The 26,194-nt window shown below is 40.2% G+C and overlaps 1 protein-coding gene and 1 long non-coding RNA gene across 2 annotated transcripts in view; both read right to left on the bottom strand.

Annotated features, from left to right (window-relative positions):
- Positions 1 to 26,194, bottom strand: part of LOC146500233 (uncharacterized) — a 262,037-nt gene that overhangs the window by 85,707 nt on the left and 150,136 nt on the right. The window lies entirely within an intron of this gene.
- Positions 3,672 to 8,573, bottom strand: LOC146500236 (ADP-ribosylation factor-like protein 4C). Its single transcript, XM_085136389.1, has one exon. It carries the CDS (start codon positions 8,102 to 8,104, stop codon positions 7,526 to 7,528), a length of 579 nt encoding a protein of 192 aa, XP_084992515.1. The 5' UTR covers positions 8,105 to 8,573; the 3' UTR covers positions 3,672 to 7,525.

Consider the following 26,194-nt stretch of genomic DNA (forward strand, 5'->3'; position numbering starts at 1 on the left):
GCAAAGCAGCTGCCTCCTTTGTGCGTAAAGTTTTTCCACATGACTGTTTCTGCAAAAGTAATGATGACCAGTATAACAAGATAATAAGATGTAGCATGGTGGCACACAATAAAAGTAATATATTTCATACCTAAAACAAAACTTTAGCACTCATGTTTTTGGTTGATTGAGGTATTGGGCTTCAATGAGGCACTAAGAAGTCAGCTTGATAAATCATGTCAGCAATTGGTCAGTTGGTCAATCTAAAACTGTAAAAGATGACACACTTTGTTATTTCTTTTGGTTTTTTGTGGTCTCCAACTACTGTGTTCAGTTAACCAAAGGCCTGGTTGCTGTAGACAATAAAGCCATCCCTTCAACATAAACAAAGACAGCCTCCTCTGGGGGTTGTGCTTATTTGGAGGAGCCTGGTTTTACAGACCACTTGTGTAGCTAAATGTGTTGTACACATGTGGCCTTGAGAGATGTTTCCAGCTGCAGCTTCAGCATGTCTCAAACTGACAAATGGGTCAGATGAAAAGAGGCTCTACTGTCAGTGAACTGGCATCAAGTAGAATCAGACAAGTACATTTTTTTGGGCTTCCTGGCATCACTTTTGGCTTTGCTTTAAATGCTTGGCTCCCTGCTGATTATTTACCACTAATCATTTACATCAGCTGAAATATAAAGATATTTTATGTGTTTATTTGTGGAGAAAAGTGTGAGCCTTTGTTAGCGTCATTCAGAATATAATATCAGAGGTAAGGCAGTGATTTTCACACCACAGCATTCTGAAAGCTGAACTTGAGCCAAACCCTGCTGGCAAAGAGCAAACAGAGACTGTAGGTAAATGCAGACTGCTATAATGATTAACTAAACCTGGAAGCCAACCAGACATGTGTCTCACTGAAATGAAAGAAAAAAAAACACATATCACAAATCCTTACAGAACCTCACTGTGTTATTCCCACTAACTGCTCACGTGTCTTTTCAATTTCAGATTGGTCTTCTTGAAGTCTTTATTATTGTTGTCTTCTTAATGTACAAAGTACTGCAGCCAAGTCTGAACAACTGTTTTACATGTCAGCTCAATAAGCTGTAATTATTATTTGAGCACAAGCTATTAAAATCTGGGCCCCAACTATGTTCAAAGTATTTAGAGTACTTGGTAGAATGCTGCAGCTTCTAAATTTTTTACTCAGTGTAAACATTGTATAGCTTCAAAGAAGAGCTGCAACAAGATGATCCAGAATATAAAAATGTTATCAAAAGGACTGAATGTTTTAGGGGTTTTTGCCTGGGTTTGAATGAATTTCAGGGCACATTAAAGGAATAACACACCATTATGCCATTTTGTCATGATAAACAAATGTTAACCCCAAACACAAGACAAGAAATCTTTTGTGTTTGTGAATTGCTGAAGATGGACTGGGTTCTTTGTGGTATACTGTTGCTATGGTGAAGGGTAATCCTGCGATGACAAGACTGCCTGTTTCCTTTTTTTGTGGGAAACCACTCTGTGTTTTCCTGAGCATCAAAAAAGAATCAAACACATTTCTCTCAAAGTGAGCTTTATAATGAGGATGTTCGTGAAACTGTAACATGCTGGCTTTTGTTTTCATCTATTTTAAGCCCAAAAGTCTTAGAAAAGACTTTAATTTGAAAGCGCAGAACACATGGATTCTTTTTTTGACAATTATAATATTAATAACAGAGATTTTCCTGCTGCTGTGACATGAAGTCATTTAGCAGCTAATTCATTTTGTCTCTAAATATATATATATTATTGTGAGATTCCTTGGTCTAAAATATGTAAAGAGAGAAAAAAAAACTTTCATTAGGAAATATCAGTGGCCACGGGTACTACTGCATTCTGATTGGCTGGAGGCTCTTCATTATATATAGATAACCTTGCAGTTCTTGTGTATAAACATCTTTCCTTACATCATAGGTGTCAAACTCTGGCCCGTGGGCCAAATTTGGCCCGCAGCCTAATTACATTTGGCCCGTGAAGCCATACCAAATTACTATCACAGCTGGCCTACTGGTATTATACAGCTAATATATATATTGTTTAGTATTAAGCTTTGCTTGTTCTATATTCAGTTTTTCAGCAAAACGTGTTTGAGTTCATAAGAAAAGATTCATTCTTATATCTGGAGGAATAAATATATTTCAATAAATATTAAGCTTGCGACTTTGTTCCAGTTTTGAATTTTGGCCCACTGTGTATGTGAGTTTGACACCCCTGCCTTACATGAATCCTCACAGCTGGAGGCTTTTAGTTTCAGCTGTTACTAGGCAACATCTGCTGATGGCAGAAACACAGATGTTTATTTTAGGCCTGACATAGATAGTGCCAATAAAATATTTATTTTTTGCCAGTGCCGCCTCAGTATAAAATCAAGTCTGTAGCCATGTTTAGTTCTGTAGTTATTGTCAGCTCTGAGTGCCACAGTCATAATGATAACATGGTGAAAGTGAGAAGGGTGCAGTGTTCACTGTGTTTAGCATCTTAGTATATCATGTTCGCTAGCCAACACAAAACCAAGACTTTACACTTTTACTTCTTTTGTGCTGTGTTATCCTTCAAAAAAATAAAATAAAATTGTGCTGCCGTTTGTGTGGACTGTTATGTTCTCACTGTGTGTGAGCTGATTCTCTCTGGCTTCGTCCTAAAGTCCAAAGACATGCAGTTAGTGTCCTATGTTAGCTAGGATAGACAAGCCTATCCACCTCTTGAATTGGATAACCAGTGGATGGATGGATGGACCATATAAACACTGGTGACTTTAAAAATCTGATTGTAAAAATTTGATTTTTAAAATCTAATTTTAGCTTTGAAAGTTTGATGTGTATTATTTCTTTAATTGTAAATTTCAAAATTCAATGTGTTGCTAAAAGATGGAAACCACAGCTTTAAAAAAATTTATAATACAGGAAATGCTCAATTTTACAGAACACAATTTTGTTTTATTCATGTGCAGAAGCACAATGCTTAATAAGTGAGTACCAACAACTGCAGTTCCTCTAACATTCATTTGGACGTTGCTCAAAAAGCAGGTCAGTGCTCAGAGATTCTTTAGTTAAAATGCAGCTTTATAGCAGTAATGAAGATATTTACCTCCTGTTACAAGGGATGATTTTGATGTCTACAGTACATTTTTCATTTCTTTTTGTTGCTTCTTTGTTTTAATTCGGTCTTTTAAACTCCACTCCACTGATATGAGCGACAGGTGTACCAACACAGGAAGTTAAAGTCACTAGCTGTCTGCTAGATCTCCTCTTCACTAATCTGAGTCACTGAACTGTCTCTCTACTGTTTTTGAGAGGCACAGTTCAGTAGTAACTTATGTGGCCTTTTCAGGCTACATCCTAAAACAGGATCCATTCTGTTAATGCAAATGAGGACGTTTACCCTCTCTCTCTATTTACAGACGATCAGAGAGTTGCCGGGAAGAGAAGAAAAAGGACAAAACAACTCAGGAAAGCCACCGTTTGGAGTTTAGATCAGGACGTCACATTGGCTACTGCCAAAAGAAGGAAACGTGAGAACCGTAACCTCCTCGAGGCTGTAAATGAAGTAATCACACAGTAACTAGTAAAAATAATTCAATGAATAAAAACTCTCCATACACAAAAGATCAGAAGCAGATCAGTTTAAAAGCACTGTGTGGAGGATTTGTTGACTAGCAGTGGTACAGCAGAGCCATGTTTTCACAAACACTGGTCCATGGTGTTTGCTTTGATGCAAATGCATGAGGAACCTTATGCATATGGACAGCGTCACATCACATCCTATCACTGGTCTCACACTATTCCATCGACAGACAGCTGTTTGCGTGAATTTTACGGAAGAGGATTAGGGCCACTGGAAAAAAAACAAAAAGTGGGCACGTCTTTTTTTTTTCTTCTTTTCCAAAATTCTGAGAAAAAAAAAGTCAGTTATCTAACAAACAATTTGGTTTGCTGTTTGGTAAAAACAGCAAGCCAAGATATTTGTGCTTGAAGTTTGTGTTTTGGTGACTGTTTCAGCCTATGAAGAGATACTTTGTCTTAGTTTTGACTTAGCTCAGCTACAACAGAGATAACCACACAATGACTTAAGGCCACATAAGTGTACATGTAGTTGCTTTTAAACCTTCACCAGACTCCCCATCTTTACAGCAGACAGTCATTATTCTCTATTTACTACATAGCGCTTTATAGTTACTGTCTGCCACTTTATGGGTGTCTGGATTCATGGAGAAACATTTTACTGAGCCATGAATTTTCAGTTTTTGATTAAGAAAAGAGCAGACAGTGCAGTGCAGTCAGGAAATACACCTATTATCCAATTTATCAAATAAATATTCAATACAAATACTATGTAGTTATGAGTCTTATGTGCTCATATGATTATGTGAAGCCATGGCTTTGAACAGAGCTTAACACCTACAAGTTTTACAAATTTAATATAAATTTGATATAAATTTGTAAAACAAGTACAGATTTTATCTAATAAAAATATCTTAGTATTGCTTTATTAGGATTATAATCAAACTCTAAATGACTACTTTCTTAACAGCAAAAAATTAAAAAACAAAAAAAACAAAAAAAAACATGTAATGCTGGTTGGATGGTCTCGCACTGGATGATGTTTCAAATTTGCTAGAAGATGAGTGTAAGACCTTTAGAAGAACCTAACAGTCAGTGAATACAATACAAAATGTATTTTACATATTTTACAAAACATCTTTGCACTCAGAGGTGATCTGGGCTACTTACTACATTCTAGGTAGCTTCTTTGGGCCCTGAATGGAATTAAAAGAAAGCAGAAATCTCACACAAAAAAGAAAAAGTCACTAAATCGTTTAGATGTTGATTCATATTATCAGGCAATAGAAGGAGGGATGTAAGTCTGCATCAACTACAGATTCAGTTCCTCCAGTTTTAACTGGAAAAATCTGTACAGTCCTGTTAGGCTCAACGAGTGTTTTTGGGATGTTTTTGGCTCATTCACTCTAAAACCTCTGTGTCCCTGAGGCTGTTCAAAGGCTGCCTGTAGTTTAAAGGTTTTCCATTTCAGCCTGTGTTAGAGAATCCATCACAGTGAATCACAATGTCTGTAATTATTGCTGTTAAATCTATAGTGTTTCTCTGGTCCAGGACTGCACTGTAACACACTGTAACTGTAACTAACACACACAAACACCTCTGCACACGCTACTTTCCAAAACACAGTTTGAATGTACTTTAGGTATTTCAACAATGATTAAACGTTATACTTTCTGCATGCACTCCACAGTATTTTGGAAGCAAATATTGTCCTTCATGCTCCAAATTTTGCAGTATTAATATACTCTAATGCACTTAAAAAGAAATATAAAGTATGCATATGCATTATTGTTCTTAAAGCTACCCAGAATTATTTAAAGATTTAGGATTAGAACATTTATCATCTAACACAGAGTAAAATAGTTAGTCAGCACAAAACAGCATTTAAACTCTTCATCTGCGCCATGTTTGATGCAGTACTATCAGTGTTATAACACAGGGCTTCAAATGAGTCTTAAAACTATATCCAGTGTTTTCGACACCAGCTTCCTACCCTGTATGAATTTCTGATCAAACCTTCTGCTCTCTTATGAACCCTCCCTGTCTTGTTTTTGGTCCTAGAAATGCTGCTTTTTAAAACATAACAAGAACACAGATCAATGTACAGTGTGATGCATTTAGAAGCTACCATGCAGCTTGGATAGATTCAGGTACGACATGTGTTTTGTGTTTAAAGTGAAAAAGCACGCGATACAAAGAATATTTGCACGTTTTCTCATTATTCTCACAGAGTCCTCGGTTTGCTTCTGCCTTATTTAGTAATGAAGTTCTTGTTCTGCAGAGATGGAAGGTGATTGGAGTAATTTACTCACACAAAACGAACAGAAAACCTCTAAACACACAAGATTGACTCACGATGGATTCAGATATTTTACTCTATATATCATCATATATAGAGCTGCTGCTGGTGAGACTACTTTACAAGTACACTCACTCGCTTACATACTTGTCTAGTTTACCTCAATGGTTTCCAGTTTGAAACTGAAGCCCCTCATATCTGCCTTGGGGTTTGTTTACATGATTCATGTATCTCTTTGCATCACAGTGCACAGCACTGTGAACAAAGGTCTTCAGAACGTTTCTCTGCAAAAACCACCTCTTCTCCTGTGCTCTGCTCTTCTTTGCACTCAGTACTTCCGGTTACCGATCACAAGTGTTCAAACATGAGTTTTTCTACAGCAGCTATTAGATATCCAGAAGAATTAAACATATATGAACATATTTCTTTGAATGTGGTGGACATTTTATGAGCAAAGTATTTTTATAATGAGCAGATTAATCAGTTATATAAACAGTTGCTTTCAAACAGTTTAGCCCAAATACCTCACATCCACCCACAATTTGTGACTTGTATGATGAGGAAATATTTAAATAAACTACAAGATAAATGCGCACATTAGTTACAGAGTGATGTGAAATATTTGGGACAGAAATCTATACTGTCCTCGGGCACATTAGCCTAATTTGATCACCGCTTGCTGCTGTAAACAGAGCACCGCAATGCAGATCCATAAATTTCACAAATGAGCTCCGGCTTTGCTCCAAACATTTATTTCATGTGCAGATGATTAAAACAAAGATCTGAGCTCAGGCCGTTATTATCTTCTGCCTGAACTCTGTGACCCCGGACTTATCGTTGACCACCTGTGATTGTATCTTGATGAAGAAATCACTATCTCTGCCTTACTGTCAGCAGTCATGCCTGCCTTTTTTCCCCCCACCACACATCCTGCTGCCACTGTAACCTCCACATCACCTCTACTTCTCAGCAGCGTGTAAATGAAGAACGTGACCCAAAACATTGATTTAAAATCTTTTTAATATACAAAAAATACTTCAATTTTGGCTTCTTAGTACATGAATCACCTGAAACTGCTCCTCTAATAATAATACAGTGTAGTTCTCTACTGTCTGTTAGCAAATGAAAAGTGCAAAGTAGTGGACTCTGTCTTCTGTCCACCACGCAGAGGAAAGGCTACTTCAATGCTCCAAAAGCAGTCAAGATCAAACCTTGATCCTACAGATGTCTGTGTTCAAGACAGAAAGAGCAGGGGGCATGAGTGACCCGAGCCACGTGCAAAATCAAACTCGTTTCCACAAAGATGTCCTGTGGGTGGAAATAATAATAAAAAAAGAGTCCAGGATGAGCCAAAGCTTCAGTTAAAGTGGGTTCAAAGTCTGAGATAAAGCCACAGATAAATGGGCCAGCCTGTTTATCTGTTCCTCTCTCTCTGTGTCGGTGCTGCAGCTCCAAACAGCCCAGTCAAGTTTCCGGTCTTGATTTTGGTTATCCTGGTGTGTTTTCTGTCCTGCATACTCTTGCCCGCAAAAGCATCTGAGCAGGACTTCAGTGGCTGAACAGCTTTATTCCAAAAATGAAAAAGAAAAAGTCACTGTTAAGGGCAATACTGGTAAAACCCGAACTCCTTGCAGTAATGTCCAGCGGCTGTTACCGCTTCTTTTTCTGCTTTAAGGATTTCCTTCTTTTCAGAATCATCTCATACAGCTTGTCCATGCCCTCGTGAAGCCCCTCGCCTATTATAGCGCAGGCAGGTTGGATGTGGTAAGTGGTGGAGGGGGTGAGCTCGTGCAGGGCCAGCTGCTTCTCGATATCCGCCACCGGGAGGGATTTGGGCAGGTCCTGCTTGTTGGCGATGACCAGCAGCGGCGTGCCCTGGTTCTCCGCAAACTTGGTGACTTTGTGCAGTTCGGTCTTGGCCTCCTCCAACCTGTCCACATCTACCGAGTCCACGACGTATATGATTCCGTCAGTGCAGCGGCTGTAAGACTTCCACAGGGGCCTCAGCTTCTCCTGCCCCCCCACGTCCCAGAAATGACAACTGATGCCCTTCGCAGTGCAGTTGCTCAGCTTGATCTTCTCCGTGTTGAAGCCGATCGTGGGGACCGTGTTGACAAATTCATTAAATTTAAGTCTGTAAAGAACCGTGGTCTTCCCAGCAGAGTCCAAGCCCAGCATGACGATGTGAAGAGACTGGAAGGCAGAGATGCTGGAAACGCTGTTGCCCATTATGGCATTTATTCTGCAGCTGCTGGTTTTATCTCCCGATTCAATGGGAAGAAAACAGTCCTAAAGCTCAGAGCCTTCCACTTCACGGGTAAAAAAATCCTTAGGTTGGGAGAGTGGAGAGCGGAGAAGCCCCGGTGCGCTGTGGATGACCGATGAGCTCTGCTGTGGCCCTCAGCAGCAGCAGCAGAGGACGCAGAGCTCCGTTCATTAGTATTCTCCTCACACACTCGCATCCATTTGGCGACGAAGGAAAGCTGCGCTGTAAGAACACTCCAGAGCCGGAGACAATAAGGATGACACCGAACAGCCCAACGATCTCTCTGGAAATTGCGCACAAACAGCTCCGCGGTCCGCACCTGTGCGGAAGAAAATAACATCCACCGTTTAATTCACTCACTCCTGGAGAACACTCTCATACACCCGCAACGCTCTCCGTGGCCGTGCTTTTGTGAGGCTGTGTGAGGCGGACAAATCAAAAGCGCCCCGCTACGCTCCACCCACCCGGGACATGCGCCAATGAGAGGGCGAGCCTCTGCGGCGATCGGGTTACTATAGACACGCGAGACTGACAAACGTGCACAGCCAGCGTTCATAGAGCCATGGAGGAGTGTTTGTGCATGAAGCTTTGTTTTATTTGAATTATCAGGCTGACCGAGAGAAACATAAACAGGCAGAAATGGATGGAATGAAACAGGAAGGTGTGCAGATCAACGGCGTTGACATGTTAAAGAAACTGGGTGTAGTTTAGTAATCGCATGGAAACAGTCATAGTCAGGTGCGCCACCTTCTGGTGAAACACAGGAGGCATGCAAAAGCTGAAAGGAAACCTTTCAGTCTCACGTGGGTTAATAAAGATTTCCTGTTGTGTAAAATAAATAAATAATAAAGGTTGCCCGTATTTAAGCTCGTGTAAATGACTTGTTGGCTATAATATGTGAAACATACTCCATACAAGTCATGTTGAGCCACAAACAGCATTCCTATCACAAAGTAGAAGCTGCTAGTTTTTGGAAAGATCACTTTTATATATTATTTATTTATTTGTCCAGCTAAAAAGTCTCACTGACATTAAAAATGTCTTATTTAAACGTGATCTGGAAAAAATAAACAATACAACAGTAGCTATTAATCTGTCATCTGTTCATTTCTTGAAATTTGATGATGTTCCACGACATCAGAGGTGTAAGCGAGTGAACATAGTTATAGTCTGCTGCATTGCTTTCAGAAAACAGAATAAGAACACATTTTCTTACACCTGGTCTCAAACACTGGCCTCTATAAGGCTCCACCCTAAAAGGAGGAAGTCTTACTCACACAGAGACCTTGTTCACCTATGTGTCACTTACAGGACTAGACTGCTCACAGGAAGCCCTTTTATGATCACTTGTACTTGCACCTTTGGGTTAAGAGTGTGAGCACAAACGAGCTGTGCTGTTTGCTGTTATGCAAATCAGTTTGAAATGAAGGATCTGTGCCATGGTTTCGGAGAAAATTATAATTTCAACACACCAGTCAAACCTCATGTTCAGGATGAGCAATGGGGTTTTCATCAGTTAGTTGTGAAACAGTGACTCAACTGTCCAAACTATTGAGGATACCTAGTTAGTCCATCCAGTCTACATGTACTTTGTAAAAGAGAAAAAAAAATCCAAAGTCCCTGAATCACATGAAGTAACATAAGGTGCTAGTTTTTTCTTTGTTTGTTTACTTAAAATGACAAAATCATAAATTGAACTATTGCATATTTACACTTAATGACCTGCCATTTAATGCCATTATCACTCAACATCAACAAAAGTATTATAACATGTGTTATTGCTTTCAGTCTCCCTGGTTTTGTGGGTGCAGTTTGATTTCTGCCTAACCTCATGTTCATCACTGACCCCTCCAGGCCCTCCTTCTGTGGTGTAGAGGTTTGTGCAGGCCAGTCAATAACGTCATATAGCATCACAGCAAAGTATAGACATGTCGGTCCACTGTGTCCATTTCCTGCTTTGCTTCTTCAAAGCAGGAAATGGAGATTACATAAACGATTAAGGTTAATATGTGCTAATATGTGCATACGTGTAAATATGTTAATAATGTTTGTTTTAACACCTTCCTGTGATTATTTTCATGCTGGTTTGAAATAAAGTATCTCCCTCTTGTCATGATTCGGCTATGTGGCAGGCAGGATGGACCCAAACGCAAACTCACAGGACAGAACTTCAACTCAAAAGCACAGCTTTATTGCTGGGAAAGCAGATCATGCAAACAACACTAAACTAAACTGGGAAAAACTAATTACAATGTGCACCAGGAGACACAGGGTGAATCACGCACAGCGATCAGGGAGAACGCAACACAGAACTGAGGGAGACGCGGACATAAATACACAGAGGGTTAACGAGGGAAGTGGGAGCACACACACAGCTGACACAGATAATCATAGCGAGACAGGGCAGGAGCAAACACAACATGACGGGAGACTGTCAAAGTAAAACAGAAAGTACACAGAGGTGCAGACAGGAGGGGAGGAGAGAACATGGGGAGAGCACAGACAAAACGGGCTGGGGAAAACATGGAATAAAACAAGGAGGAGAAACGAGGCATGGGAACTCAGATACGTGGAGGGGGACACGGGGTAAAGACACGAGGGGAATTCTAATAAACTAATCAACCTAGGAACCATAGAATAAATAGAGAACAAAATACAAAAACACAAGAAAACTAAGAACGCTGGGTCAAAATGACCCAGGACCATGACACCTCTGCTGTTACTGCAGCCTACTGCAACTTACATTTAAGGTTTTTGAGAGGTGAAGCATGAAATGGACACAGTGGACTGGCATGTCTATTACAAGCTTTGCTGTGATATCTTGTTGTAATACTCCCTCCGCCGTGCTTTAGTGTGGGGACGGTGTTCTTTGGGTTGTACTCCTCTCCTTGCTTTTTCCAAATATAAGCAGTGTGACCAGTAAGCTCTACTTTCAGCTCATCTGAGGTTGTCCTTACCATACTTCAGTCTGGTTTGAAGGTCTCTCTTCTGCAGAAATTGAGATTTTCTTGGTCGGGAACAGGGTGATTTTGAATCAAAGCACCCCCAAAGATTTCTTACTTTTTTGACAATATTTGCTGTTTGTGTGACACACTACTAAAAATACAAAAAGCATACAGTACTGTACTTGTTTGAGACGTAACATTTGAACAACAAAAGTATAGATAACCCCCCCTCCCAAAATGGTTTGTTCCAGCTCTCCTCTCCCCTACTCTGGCTCTAGCGCTCTTGCTGCCAGAGCGATGGTGGCTGAGACGCAGCAGAGCGGAGGTGTGAGTGTCTGGCTTAAAACAGGACATATTAGCTGCATTTAACCTTCAGTTACTCTTTATATAGTTAGGTAGGAGTCAGACCATGTTTCTTTTTAGCTGAAAAACATTACACCAGGTAACCTGCAGTGTTGAAAACGAGTTTTCTGACAATGTTTGCTACTCTACAATCCGTCCTGCTCTGTAGTAAATTCAGCCACATTTGACCGTCCTGTTGCTCCCATTGAGATGTATAAAGCCTATTTAAAATCTAAAACTTTAAATTGTCTTCAGCCTACTGTTGTTACCACTGTCCTGTTTTAAATGGATACTAACTAGCTAACTGACTGAATGCCCATTAACCTTATAACTCCTGTTGTGTGTGTGTGTGTGTGTGTGTGTGTGTGTGTGTGTGTGTGTGTGTGTGTGTGTGTGTGTGTGTGTGTGTGTGTGTGTGTGTGTGTGTTTGTGTTTGTGTACAGAGACAGCCAGGTTCATAATGGATATAAGGAAGTTTTTTCAAAAAAAGGAGCCACATTCAGGTAAAAGTGTAAAATCAGATGATCTGTCAAGAATAATGTTGGATCAGTGTTTCAATGTTTATATCTTTTATTAGATGTTCATGTGGTTTGGTTATTTGCCTTTTGGTTGAAAGTAGACTGAGAGAGGACTTTTTATTAGTGATCTTAATAGTATTTTTTCATATTAATGTAATTTTTCATCTAATTGAATACAATCTATTTGTGTATGATTGTCAGTCCAAAGAGGGAGAGAGGAAAGAGGGGAACATGAGGAGAAAGGGCACGGTCAGAAAGAACAAGGTAAGAAAACAGACAGGGAACAGTGACAGGCACAACAGAAACTGTTAAACTGAGAAAAAAAAACTCATTGTGTTCTCCCTATATTAAAGCTGCTATACAGAATCTGCAAAACAAACTGGTTTGAAACATTTTGACCCTCTTTAACAACATTCCAACATAACATTATAATTGATTGGGGAGATTAAAATTAATGATATATTTTTACGTGGTTCAGCCACAACTCTACTAAAACCTCAGCCAGTAATAGGTAGGCCAACTTTTGGACCGTCCAGTTGTCTGTGTGACTGCCACAGTAAATGAAAGCTTGTTTCAAAGATTCTGTACTGCAGCTTTAAATGTTTTCCAAAAGCACACATACACCTAACTTATCAGTGTTTCTCAAACTTTTTACAATGTGTACCACCTGATAAAATGTCAAGCTCTCCTAAGGACCACTATGAAAGCATGAAACTCATAAGTCTTACAACACAAAATTATTATTATCAAATTAGTAAAATTAGTATCTGCAATAAAGATTTTTTCATACATTGTATACATTCTACCACAATTTGCAGACGTGCACAGAGATGGTAAAATTATGACTGATAACGGAGACGAAGAAAACAGACAGGGGTTTAAATGCACCAAAGTGACAGAGAGAACTCGGGACAACATTTAAGGATGCAGGGACTGACAGAGACAGGTTTATCTTGCCTGGTTGGGCAGCTCTCTGGGTGCTCAGCACCCCCAAAGCTCTGATCCTAGAATCGCCCCTGGTCGGGAACCCCACAGTTCATTCCTGAGCAGAGTTCTAGTAATTAACTTCTTTTAGACTAAAATCCCTGACTCGGCTAAGTCATTCACTCGTGACACATCTCTCACTAGTTTTCCCACAGTCAATTTTTGCCAGAACACCAGAAACCCCCCCGTAACCTACGTTACATTGTAGGGTTTCAGGGGGGCATAACCTGCCGTGCACCTCCTAGAAACGTAACCACTCCAACTCTTGTTATATAGCACTTCGACACAACCACAAGGTACTTAACACATAATGCACCAGCACAAGTATAAATGTAATGAAGCTGGCCACTTGCATGCATGTTGGCTACCCTGCTTTGTGTCCCGGCAGACACATATGTGGCATATGATGCATTACCGCCACCGTGTGGCGGTGTCACTATAGTGTCACTATAGTGCAAAAAAAAAAAAAAAAAATCCCCCAACGAAAAAAACAATTGTGATATCCTGTGCAATAAGGAAGACCTCACAGTCATTTCTTTATTTACCGATGTTACGTCCCCACATAAAAGCTAGGCGTAGAAGGTGGGGGACACAATTGGATCCGGATTGGAATGAATAGGACGCCAGGCAGAGGTATTTAACACAAAATAAATCTTTATTATAATCAATTAACCCAATAATCATATAAACAGTAACAGAAAGAGGCAGCAACGCTGCAATGCTGCTAAATCAGACAGGCCAGCCAAAGGAATGGTGGCCGCTTCAACTAGGAAAACAATGATAAGGACTCAACAGAAAAAGACAGCTACGCTGCTATTAGCAATAAAACCAGGTAGGCCAAACCAAGAAATGGAGGCTGTGTCACTTAAGAAAAACCACTGCTCAGAGAGTTACTCACACACGGTGGGGCTGGTCACACACACAGCAGGCCTTTTCCACACCTAGACCAGACTCACACACTGACCAGCACAGAGGAAATCCACCAGAGGCCTCACCCACACCCGCACTGCTCTCCTCCAGCATATATCACCAATTATTACATAAAAACAAGTTTTAAAAGATGAGTTTTTCACTATGTGGTCCACAGATCTCAGGCTCAAATGGAGAAAGTTCCAGAATCTGGACAAAACCTCTGTTCTCCTTAATTTTCAGCCTTGTAAGATACACAGCCAGCCGGCCCTGATCACAAGACCTCAAGGACCTGCGTCTGGATGTTCAAGGGTGTGACATGAGAGAACTTAGAAGACTTTGTTAAAGGTCTTGCATTTTCGTTCTGAACAACTTGCTGATGTTCCAAGGAGGGTTAGTCAAGGCAAGAGAACAAGGAATTACAGTAATCCAGACGAGATGAAATAAAGGCATGAACAGCATTTTCTAATCCAGAGTGTGATGTGTGTTACACACACTCTTAACAGATGTGTTAAGAGAAAAAAGCAAGAGTGAGCCAGAGATTTAACACGATCATCTAAAAGGAAAGCTGCTTAAAAAGTTGCCCCCAACGGTTTCTGATAGAAGATTTAGTAAATGTGGCAAAGGGGGGGCCTACAGTGTCCATTACCTTTGGCACAAATCTGTCAGGGGACACAAACAAGGACCTCTGTTTTTTCTTCATTAAGCTGAAGAAGACTGTCAGTCATCCAATTTTTAATAGAATCTGAGCACCTATGTAAGACCTGTAGCTTTGCTTACTGTAACTCATATGTGTACAGGCCTGTAATAGTCTGTGTAAACATGCTGTAGCAAAAAGGTTCTCTGATAAATCTATATGTATACCAATATGCCTAACATGTAGTTTAAAAAAATCCTAAAAGAAACAGAATGCCGCTTTTTACAATATACTATTTTATAACAATGTGCAGTACAGACTTCTTCCACTAGATGGCAAAGTCCAACAATAAAACTTGTGAAGAGGTTTCCTTCTATAGTCAGCTGTCATATATCTATATTTCATATGAAACATATTTGACTCAAGAGATGTGACATGAATATCAAGTAAAATGTTGCCTAATCTTTATTTTAGTGCATTTTTACCAATTTATTAGCCTGAATGTAACATAGCTGGACTACAGAATGGGTCAACTTGTCATAGGTCAGAGAGGCTCTGGTGGTCAGAGCGACTTAATAATTGTGGAAGAGTAAATAGTTCATATTTAAAAGTCACCAAAATAAAGTGTCCTCTTGCCCAGGGTACTCATAATCTGCCCATATTAGCAGCTTTAAATAAAGGTGGCTCAAAACACGGACACACACACACGACACAGTTCCAGGAAACGGACGTTAAATGTTAGAAGAGCCAGGGAACGTGCATACACGTTTTCCAGCCCCTTCATTTTGTATTCCAGAGAGGACACCTGCAGGAGAAGCGCTCCGCCCTCCACCTCTCCTCTTCTCTCTAAATGGACACACACTACTCACACATACACAAATCATACACACAAGCTTTGTCATTTTACTGTATGTGGAAGAGCCCTCTGCTGACTGCATGTGTTCCCTGAAGCCTGATTTATTTCCTGGGACATTATCACCAGGAGTATACTGGAGGTAAATAAACTCTATTTTGCTGCCTCTCAAAAAGCTGAAATGACAGTCAGGATATATCTGCTCTCCTGTTGCTGGATATCGCTATCTTCACAGGAGCACAGTGGAGCCATTAAACCAGCACCCACACATGAGAGAACAAAGTCACCCTGCTGTGCAGGAGCACTGACCATTGTTAGTGTTTACATGCAGATAATACACCTACATTGTTTCTATTCTTTTAAACTAAGGGCACAAAATACACACCTTTATCTGACGTGTGTGTGTGTGTGTGTGTGTGTGTGTGTGTGTGTGTGTGTGTGTGTGTGTGTGTGTGTGTGTGTGTGTGTTAGATAGATAGATAGATATGAAAAATGTTAAAAAATATTACAATTTAAAATCTAAGTAAAAACTAATAAAATACATCAAATTGTTTCTAAATAGCTGTTGTGTTAAAATGTTTTTCTTTGAATATTGTTGTAGAAAGCTCCAGTGTAGTATAAATGACGGTGAAGCAGTAAGTTGGTATTGTGGGTTGAACTCTTATAGCCAACTAAGCTAGCTGGACTTCTCTCATGTTGTTTCTCTTTCCAGACTTTATTTTATTTTATTCAGTAGACTGAGTCAGCTGCCTTTCACACTCTCAGCTGAACCTGACAGGAATCTATTGATCACATTGGAATTTATAGCACATACTTACTTGTTTTTAAGTAAAAGGGGATTTTCATCCAAAGGGCCCACATGTGTATGCACCAAATGTTAAAAATCATGATTTATTCACTTCATTAGAAATGTTTTTCAGAAACACTTTCATGTTCTCAGTGGGAGTTTTCTAATCTGTTGATGGGCTACTTTGTATCTATGTTGGTATGTTTATCTAGTGTTTCATGGGTGTGTCAAAATTCTCCTGCAGACCGGCTACAGCTCCACAGAGTTATGTTAATTTGATGCTTGTGTTTCTACTAGACATAACTTTGATTTGCGAGAGGATATTAAACATTCGCATAAAAGGCTCAAAGTGGGTCACATGGGTAGAAGCAGCATGTAGAGAATGAATGTTTTCAAATGAATGATGTGGAGCTGCCTCACAGTTATAATGACCACTTTGCAAACAGATGCGTAGTAACGAACTTATGAAAGAATAATAAAGATGAAATGAATGTTGGACTTTTTCTCAAGGACAAACGTGAAACAGGATCCGTGTCCGTGAAGACATGGTGAAACATGTCAGATCAGCTTCAAAGGCTATGGCTATCACTTCCAGCCATTTTTAATGACGCTGATGTTTGAAACGTTTCTTCTTTGTCTGGTTTTGTCAGAAAGGCTGTAGACAATCGGACTGCAGCTGCCATAAAAGATGACTGATGTAAGAGAGGTGTTTGACTGCGAAATTGTGCTAAATGACTCGTGGGCATGTCAGGTTTTATTCAAAGCTCTGCCAAGGGAGCATATCAGGAAATGTCTCTACACTCATGTGTATGATATGAGCTCCCTTTTAAATTTAGTGAAACTCTCCACTGTAAAACCAAACTCTGAGAATATTTGGGACTTTTGCACCTCCCAAGCTAGTCACAGCTCACCAAACAGCAGTTAAAAAAAAGTTGCACTAGCTAAAAAATGTTGAACATTTCTGCTTTGCCGACTTAAATATTTTTCCCACTTCAACAAAATGTAACATTTTTTGTAATTAACTACATCTGGTTGATACACTATTCGGATATTAATAAGCGAATCGTGATATCACAGAATATATTCCCATAGTGTGTTGGTGCACCATCTGCTGTTGATGCACTTCTCCATTAATATAACACATTCCAGAGTGGGTATGTGAAGTTCCCAGTTTGAAATGATAAACAGTGGGTTCCTCTTCTTTTAAGTAATACCTTTAAGGGTCACCACAGCACATTCATCTGCCTCCATCTAACCTTATTTCCTAATATGTTAACATGTTCTGTCACACTGACTTGTATATTTAATCTTGTGGCGGGGCGTGGCCTGCGGTGCCATGCAGAGGAGGCGGACGCACCTGCACGGCATCCGCAATCACGGCCCGCCGAATTAAATATTGTACTGGGTCCTGTGGTTGGCGTTGTTGTTGTTATGTTGAGCTGGCAGCGGGAGAGCTGCAGCTCTGAGTGCGACTGTGCAGCAACCGTGAGGGATTTATAAAAAATTACCAAAATGCCACTGGGTCTGCCGTGGTCGTTTACAAATCTGTTTTCATTTCGACTAGCAAAGCTGCAACCCTGTGAGCAAACTGGGTAGCTCTGTTAATGTTATTACAGAGACTGTATAGTTAAAGGTAGGAGAGTGCTAAGAGATGTTTTTTTCTGATTATAAAAATGATAATATTCTAAGAATATGAGGCTCCACAAACACAAGATGTAATGAGTAATGGTTCCAATGAAACAGAAGTAGCTGCGGTACTTAATTTGAGAAGTTATAGTTAGACTACTAATATTTACTTAAAAGTATTTGTGATCATTTTCTTACAAAACATAACTGAGCTTCCCAGCGAAGCAGGATCAGAAATCCGAATGTTTGTCTTTTAAATTTAGCAGCTTGAATGAATCACCTTTTTAAATGTAGATCATCTTGCCAATTTTTTAAAGACCCAAGCAGAAAACTTTCATTATTCATAGGTAAGGCTTTTTATATCCAGAAGTGGTGCTACATGTTTTCCAGCTGAATGGAAACATTGTAAACTGTAGGAGGTTGTCGGTGGAGCAGGTTGAGTGCTGCTGTAGCTGCAAGGTGCACTGCATGTCTTCTGTTACCCAACGTGAGACAAGTGTGCTCTGTATTAGCTGCTCCTTCAACCTGCTGTGGGGAGATAAGGCCAGAAGCTCTCGATATCAAATGTGCCTCCAGCAGAATGGAATAATGGAAGCCGACAAGACGGGTTCACCTCGACGAAGAGAGCATCTGGACTCTAGCAGCCATTCAGATAAAAAGACAGAGAAAGTGGAGAGAGGGCCTGAATTCGACTTTCATGCTTCACATCCTAACTCGAGTGCTTTTGTTAGAAGTGGAGTGTTGTTTTTCCCCTCTCTCTCTCTACCCAGAGGAAAATTCTGCTGCTCGTAACAGCCCTTTCTCAGTCTCCAAAGAAATAAATAATCTCTTTTTTTATTCGAGAATACAGCAGAAATAAAATACACAGTTCAGAGGGAATGTAACCGATTTCTCATTTTGTGTCTGGTCATTTATAAAGCAATCATTTTTTTCCCCTGAATCTCACTGTTATCTCATGAGCCGTTTATTTCAGACAAATAAAGATCAATGTGGGGAGAGAAAAAAACAGAGCATTTTAAACTGGGACTGGGCTGAAATGAGATGAAGGGTTTCCTCAGGGCTTTGCTTGAAGCAGTTTGAGAGAGTGGTCAAAATTGAGCTCCATTATGTTTAGAGGAAAGAGGCTGCAGTAAAAAGATATCTGACTTTGAATTTGCCTTTCATCTATTATTTCTGCCTGTTTTTAACACATAAACATAAATACCTGATTATGACTCTGCAGGTCCACGTGACCTCTGGGGTTGTCCTGTGCTGTTTGATACTCTGCTTTTAAGATTAGGCTTAAACATTCTGTTCTGATAGGGCATATACTGTAGTTAGGGATGGATCAGGTGACCCTAAATTCTCCTTAAATTGTGCTGCAATAAGTCTAGGTTGCGGGAGCTTCCCATGATGCACTGAGTGTTTTTGTTTCACTCCCCTCATTTCAGTCTGTCCTCTATTCTTCCTGTGAAAAGGTAGAATGTCTTTCCCACTGTCACCGAGGGCTTGCTCATAGGTCAGAGGTGTCAAACATAAAGTATGAGGGCCAGAATCAGGCCGACAAAGACTGGACAGCCTTTGAAAATCTGAATGAGCGCATACATTTTGGACGTTTAACTGTATCTGTATTTGGTTTCTAAAGCTTTTTGTATTGAATAGCTGGGTCCAGAGTGAGCTTTAGAGCTGTTGGTACGTGGGCTTTAAACCTCCTGTCTCCTGCTGTAAGTGGATTTTCTCTGTGTAAGGAGGGGAAGGGGTTATGTTTATTTATGAATGCATTACATAATGTTTTACAAGAAAATATTAAATCACCAAAAAATGTAAACTTCAGGGGATCAGGGATCTTTACCTTACAATGTAAAGTGATTTGAAGCAACTGTTGTTGTGATTTGGCACTAGATAAATAAAGCTGAATTAAATGTTAGATTTTACTGATTAAAGACTAGGGCCTCTGAGTATTGTTCCTGAACAATGGAGACTTTTCAGATCCAGGCTCTTTATTGTGCTCTTCGAGCTATTCCTTAGCAATTTTGTGGTTTTGATGTGGCAAAATGTTCTCCTAAGATAAGGTGCTGCTGTCAGTGAGTGTGGTTAGTAAAATGGGCTGTACTTACGTAGCACTTTTCTACTCTAATTTAACACTCAACGCGCTTTTTACCACAAGCATCACTGACCCAGTCACACGGTGCTTTAGTCTAAAAGTACTTTGCCTAACATTCATGCAGTGTTGGGGAGTAACGGAATACATGTACCGCCGTTACGTATTTAAAATACAAAATATGAGTAACTGTATTCCGTTACAGTTACCGTTTAAAAAGGTGGTATTTAGAATACAGTTACTTTGTTGAAATAAATGGATTACACTGTGGTACTTCCCTGTTTCATATTGTCGTGGGTCAGGACTATTTGGGTTTTGTTTGACAGCTACGTTCTGTTCTTCCAGGCGGCAGCGTTACGGTTGCCATGGTTAACGGGTGACGCTCTCTCTCTGCGTGTTTCCTGGGTGAGAGAGAGCGCCTTTTTGTTGTTGTTGTTGTGCTAAGCTAATAGGCAGAATGCTCTAAAGAATGTAGCCTCATGGGCAGTGTAGTCCGTGCTGCAGGGAGAATGGACTGCCATGTCTGTGAGCGCTAGGAGGGAGAAAAAGGCGAGTGGAAAAGTACGAGCTGTCATCGAGCAGAAACGGGAGCTGGAAGCATGTAAATATAATAATAACCACTGCAGCCAAGAAGAGTGCCTGACGAGCCCAGTTGTAAGTAAGCTATTAAGACTCGACTGTACGCTGTGTTCGTGTTTTCCTCCGAAACAATAAGTTCCGTTGCAGCAGCCTTTCAACGCCTCTCTTTGTCTCTTGCAAGCAAAGTTGACCCAGACAACAAAGTAAAGCTATTTTTCGGCTACGAGCCCGACAAGGGACCCACCGTATTAGTCAGAGGTCCCTTTACTACGGTTCGGAGCCGCGGACCTTCAGTAACAGTAATAAATCACAGCAATAGTACATTCAGTAGTTGTAAAAAGTATGATAACATATTAAGTAATCCAAAGTATTCAGAATACATTACTTTCATTGAGTAACGTAACGGAATACATTACAGAATACATTTTGGGGCATGTACTCTGTAATCTGTAGTGGAATACATTTTAAAAGTAACTTTCCCAACATTTCATTCATGCATATACTGGGGACAATTGGAGTTCACCGTTCTGCCCAAGGGCACTTCCGAATGAACCCGCTCTGCCAAGCTGTGCTTGGTCTGCAGTGTTTAAATAAGTAATGGTGACCAGTGTCAATAAATGTCATCATTCATAATTAAAACTGTCACATCCACACATTTATTAATCCTGTTTCAGTCACAAATATTCAGATTTCTACTGGTAGTGGTTTTCCTTATGCCAATTTACCACTTTGTCTCTCTACATTAAAATAAGAAAAGCTAGTGTACTGTTCTGGCAGACTGAGGGAAATAGCTTCCTCTCTGCAGATATTTCCTACACAGTGTATATGTAGTAATGACAAGATTGCATTTAATCAAATAAGCTGCTGTGGGCAGGTCATTATCATCAATCAACCACCATTTCTAACTACGTAAAATGACCACATAAATCTGATTTTATCTAGTGGACATGTGCAGTATATTTCCTCTCCATCCATTACTGACTGAAGCCACACACTTGTTTCCTCAGTTAATTTTTAACAGAGTGAGAAGCAACAAGCAGGAAAACAGGTAAATGGATATTTGTTCCTAGTTTTCCATCTGTGATAAGAGTACAAGACCTTGTGGTGCAAATGTACAAGTATATTTTTGTACCAGGCAGGCAGACTGGTGCTCAAACTCAGACAAGCCTACACTCGTTCTTTTTAATGTTCTCTGTTTTGTTTCATTTAAAGATTGTTGATACATTTAATTGTTGCCAATTTGATTCATTTATTTACTTTATCCACTTTCTACTTGCTTAATATAATTTAGGGGATATTATCTAATTCCTTCACTGTATGCCTCTCTGCTTTAATAAAAGTGGCTTTATTTCAGACTGCATGTGTTTTAAAAGCGCTTCTATGTAAATATATGTCCAGTTCAGGCTCTTTTAGATCTGTTTTTGGTTTTTACTATGACTGGCTCTGCTTAATAATCTTGCTGTTTTCTGCTCAGTCTCTGGCATATTGTCTCTCTAATAAGAGACTTTTGGTGCAGCAAAAAAATGACACTGCAGAAGGAGAGCATTTCAAAGAAGCTCCAGATTTAGCTAGAAATTCTCTGTAGGTTCAATAATTTATGACATTGTTATTGCATTATATTGTTTTAAGCTGCTTTGCCTAAATGATTTTCCATTTAAGCCAAACTAGCAGTTATTGTGTCATTTGTATCCATATCTGTTGGGGAGAAAACCTGGTGACACAGTTAGCATTGTTCCCTTACGCTAAAAAGGTCCTGGGTTCAAAACCACCTGCTGGTTTGTGTGGAGTTTTTATGTTCTCCCTGTGCTTGCATGGGTTCTCTACATCAGCGGTCCCCAACCCCCGGGCCTCGGACTGGTACCGGTCCGTGAATCGTTTGGTACCGGGCTGCGAGAGTTGAGGCTCAGGTGTGAAATGTATAGTTTTCAGGGTTTTTATCGGTTTTCAGCGTTATTTTGTTATTGTTTTTATCGTCAACTCGGTTTTCCTGGGTCTTTTCACGTGTGTTATGAATAAATCTTCTTTTTTTGGTGCCGGTACTAGTTTTATTTTGTTGTATTTATCCGCAATACCTTAAAGGCCGGTCCGTGAAAATATTGTCGGGCATAAACCGGTCCGTGGCGCAAAAAAGGTTGGGGACCGCTGCTCTACATGATCTTTGGCTTACTCAGTTGTTTGTAGGTGCACTTTTTCTTCTAGCAATCTGCTGGCTTGTAAGTCCCTGCAGTAACACTAACTGATGCAAATGATGTAACAGTGAATTTACAAGCTGCAGGTCACAGCTTCTGGAAACCTGCAGGCAATTAAGAACATCCCTTCCCTCTAGTAAAACTGTGTGTTGTTGCATGTTGTATATTTTCCCCTGTTTTTCATAGACAAAAGTCAACAATGAGTTGAACCATCTGTTGAGGCTTTATTAAACTGCATACACTGCCTGCAGCCCTCAGCTGTCACGGTTTACCTGCAGCAGAATGATTTAGCTTTTAACAAAAAGCAGGAAGTTGGTGATGTTTTTTCCACAGTGAATGAATCATTTGGTAGTGAATATCTGGGGGGAAACGAAGGTGTGTTTGGGATTGGGTCAAAATATATTTATGTATATTTGGGTGTTTGGGCTAATAAAGGAACAGTCACCACATCCACTCAAATTATCCAGAGAAAGTAGGGCTGCTTAAACATCCATCTATCCATTTTCTTACTTATCCAGTTCAGGGTGGAGGTGGCCTATCCCAGCTGTCAACTTAAACAAGTTAAACATAAATGAATAACAGATTTCAAAATATTATGAGAAAAATATATTTTAAAAATTGGAAGAATTTGGTATTTCCTTTCATATTACTTTGCAAAAAGTTATGCATTACTGTCCAAAACTTTGGATGAACTCACAATTTGCATTGGCTTAGAGCAGGGGTGGGCAATTCCAGGCGTCGAGGGCCGGTGTCCTGCAGGTTTTAGATCTCACCTTGGGTCAACACACCTGAATCACATGATTAGTTCATTACCAGGCCTCTGGAGAACTGCAAGACATGTTGAGGAGCTAATTTAGTCATTTAAATCAGCTGTGTTGGTCCAAGGACACATCTAAAACCTGCAGGGACACCGGCCCTCAAGGCCTGGAGTTGCCCACCCCTGGTTTAGAGTAACATTTGCATTTCCTCTTACTCATGGAGAAGTGTCAGCGACAGCAGACGGTGGCTGGTTGTAACTACAGTAAGTGTCAGTGCACCCAAGTTGTGGTTCCATATGAATAGGTCTGCACTATCTCATTAAAAAAGAAATTTATACCACTGTGAGTTGTTTGGTACCGCGAGAGTTGAGGCTCGGGTGTGAAATTTATGGTTTTCAGGGACTTCAAGGTTTCCTGGGTCTTTTCCTATGTGTTATGAATAAATCCTTCTTTTTTTGGTTGCTGTACTTGTTTTATTTTGTTGTATTTTTCCACAGCACCTTAAAAAAGGCCGGACTGTGAAAATATTGTCAGAGATGGCGCCAAAAAGGTTAGGGGACTGCTGATCTAGAGGAACTAACTCTGAGAACTGGTGAGCTAGTTAATTCAAGACTACTTTTCATATGTTAAAATAATTTGTTTCTTCTTTGTTTCTTCTTTTAAAACAGAAATGATATTGTACATTTCACTGCCCTTTCTCTGGTGTAGTGGGAGGAGAAACTGCCAAGAAGGTGTTGTGTGTCATCTGGACAGAGGAAATAGGACAATAAGACTTGGTGGTGGAATGACAAAATGCAGGAAAGGAGAAGGAGGCTAGGCTTGGAGGCTGGGCATACAACAAAGATAGAGGTGGCAAATCTAAAGAAAAAGACATAATGAATTACATGGGAGGTTAGATACTTAAGACAAAGAAAAGTACTTGTATCAATTTGTCAAATAGAGATATTAAGCTGGAAAGGATGTGCAACAGGTTAGGGTGATTTAGGAGTTGGAAATATGTAAACAAGTGAAGAGAGCGTACTGGGAAGATGGACAGAGTATTTTGAGGAGTTCATGAGTGAATGAGGGAGAAAGGAGGACAGATGGAGGAAAGTTAGTGAATCATGAAATGCAGAGGATTGTGGAAAGGCAGATGGTTCAGATGACATACCTGAGATGTCCAGGAGAGAGGGCAGTGGACTTTTTGGCCAGACTGTTTAACACAATCTTGTAGAGTCAGAGGATCCCTGAGAATTAGTATACTGATACCAATTTTTAAGGACAAAGATGATGTGCAGAACTGTAGTAACTACATGACATGAAGATTAAAAAAAGAGTTGTTGAAGCCAAGCTAAGAAGAGAGGTGGTGATCAGCGAGCAGCAGTATGGTTTCATGCTGAGAAAGAGAACTACAGATGCAGTATTTCCTTTCAGTTTGTTAATAGAGAAGTATAGAGAACAGGTTGAACTGTGTTTTTAGGTATAGAGATAATATAAGGTATAGTAACAAGAGAGGAACTGTGGTAGTGCATGATGAAGTTCAGTGGCAGAGAAGTATGTCAGGGTGAGGACAGGGAGACAGTGGTGAGGTGCACAGCAGGATAACAGATGGAAGACAATGTGATGTGTATTTAGAGCAGGTAGAAGAGAGCCTGGAGAGGTGGAGATGGAGTCAGAGAGACTGGGGTATTGTGAGAGCGATTTCACACCTGTACTTTGTTTCCTCTGGTCCAAATCAGTTGATGAGTTTGTTAACTTGCAGCTTTTTCAATTCAATTCAATTCAATTTTATTTATATAGCGCCAAATCACAACAAAAGTCGCCTCAAGGCGCTTCATAGATACAGAGAAAAGCCCAACAATCATATGACCCCCTATGAGCAAGCACTTTGGCGACAGTGGGAAGGAAAAACTCCCTTTTAACAGGAAGAAACCTCCAGCAGAACCAGGCTCAGGGAGGGACGGCCATCTGCTGCGACCGGTTGGGGTGAGAGAAGGAAGACAGGATAAAAGACATGCTGTGGAAGAGAGACAGAGATTAATAACAGATATGATTCAATGCAGAGAGGTCTGTTAATACATAGTGAGTGAGAAAAGTGGCTGGAAAGGAAAAACTCAATGCATCATGGGAATCCCCCGGCAGCCTACATCTATTGCAGCATAACTAAGGGAGGATTCAGGGTCACCTGGTCCAGCCCTAACTATATGCTTTAGCAAAAAGGAAAGTTTTAAGCCTAATCTTAAAAGTAGAGATAGTGTCTGTCTCCCGAATCCAAACTGGAAGCTGGTTCCACAGAAGAGGGGCCTGAAAACTGAAGGCTCTCCCTCCCATTCTACTTTTAAATACTCTAGGAACAACAAGTAGGCCTGCAGAGCGAGAGCGAAGTGCTCTAATAGGGTGATATGGTACTACAAGGTCATTAAGATAAGATGGGGCCTGATTATTTAAGACCTTGTATGTGAGGAGCAGGATTTTGAATTCAATTCTGGATTTAACAGGAAGCCAATGAAGGGAAGCCAAAACAGGAGAAATATGCTCTCTCTTTCTAGTCCCTGTCAGTACTCTTGCTGATGCATTTTGGATTAACTGAAGGCTTTTCAGGGAGTTTTTTGGTCATCCTGATAATAATGAATTGCAGTAGTCCAGCCTGGAAGTAATAAATGCATGAACTAGTTTTTCAGCGTCACTCTGAGACAGGATATTTCTAATTTTAGAGATGTTGCGCAAATGGAAGAACGCAGTCTTACATATCTGTTTAATATGTGCATTGAAGGACATATCCTGGTCAAAAATGACTCCAAGGTTCCTCACAGTGTTACTGGAGGCCAAGGTAATGCCATCCAGAGTAAGAATCTGCTTAGATACCA

Source organism: Neolamprologus multifasciatus, chromosome 16 (genome assembly GCF_963576455.1).
Source record: "Neolamprologus multifasciatus chromosome 16, fNeoMul1.2, whole genome shotgun sequence".
Lineage (NCBI taxonomy): Eukaryota > Metazoa > Chordata > Actinopteri > Cichliformes > Cichlidae > Neolamprologus > Neolamprologus multifasciatus.

Coding starts and splice junctions, on each gene's coding strand:
- LOC146500236 (XM_085136389.1), bottom strand. CDS start 8,104: ATGGGCAACAGCGTTTCCAGCATCTCTGCCTTCCAGTCTCTTCACATC.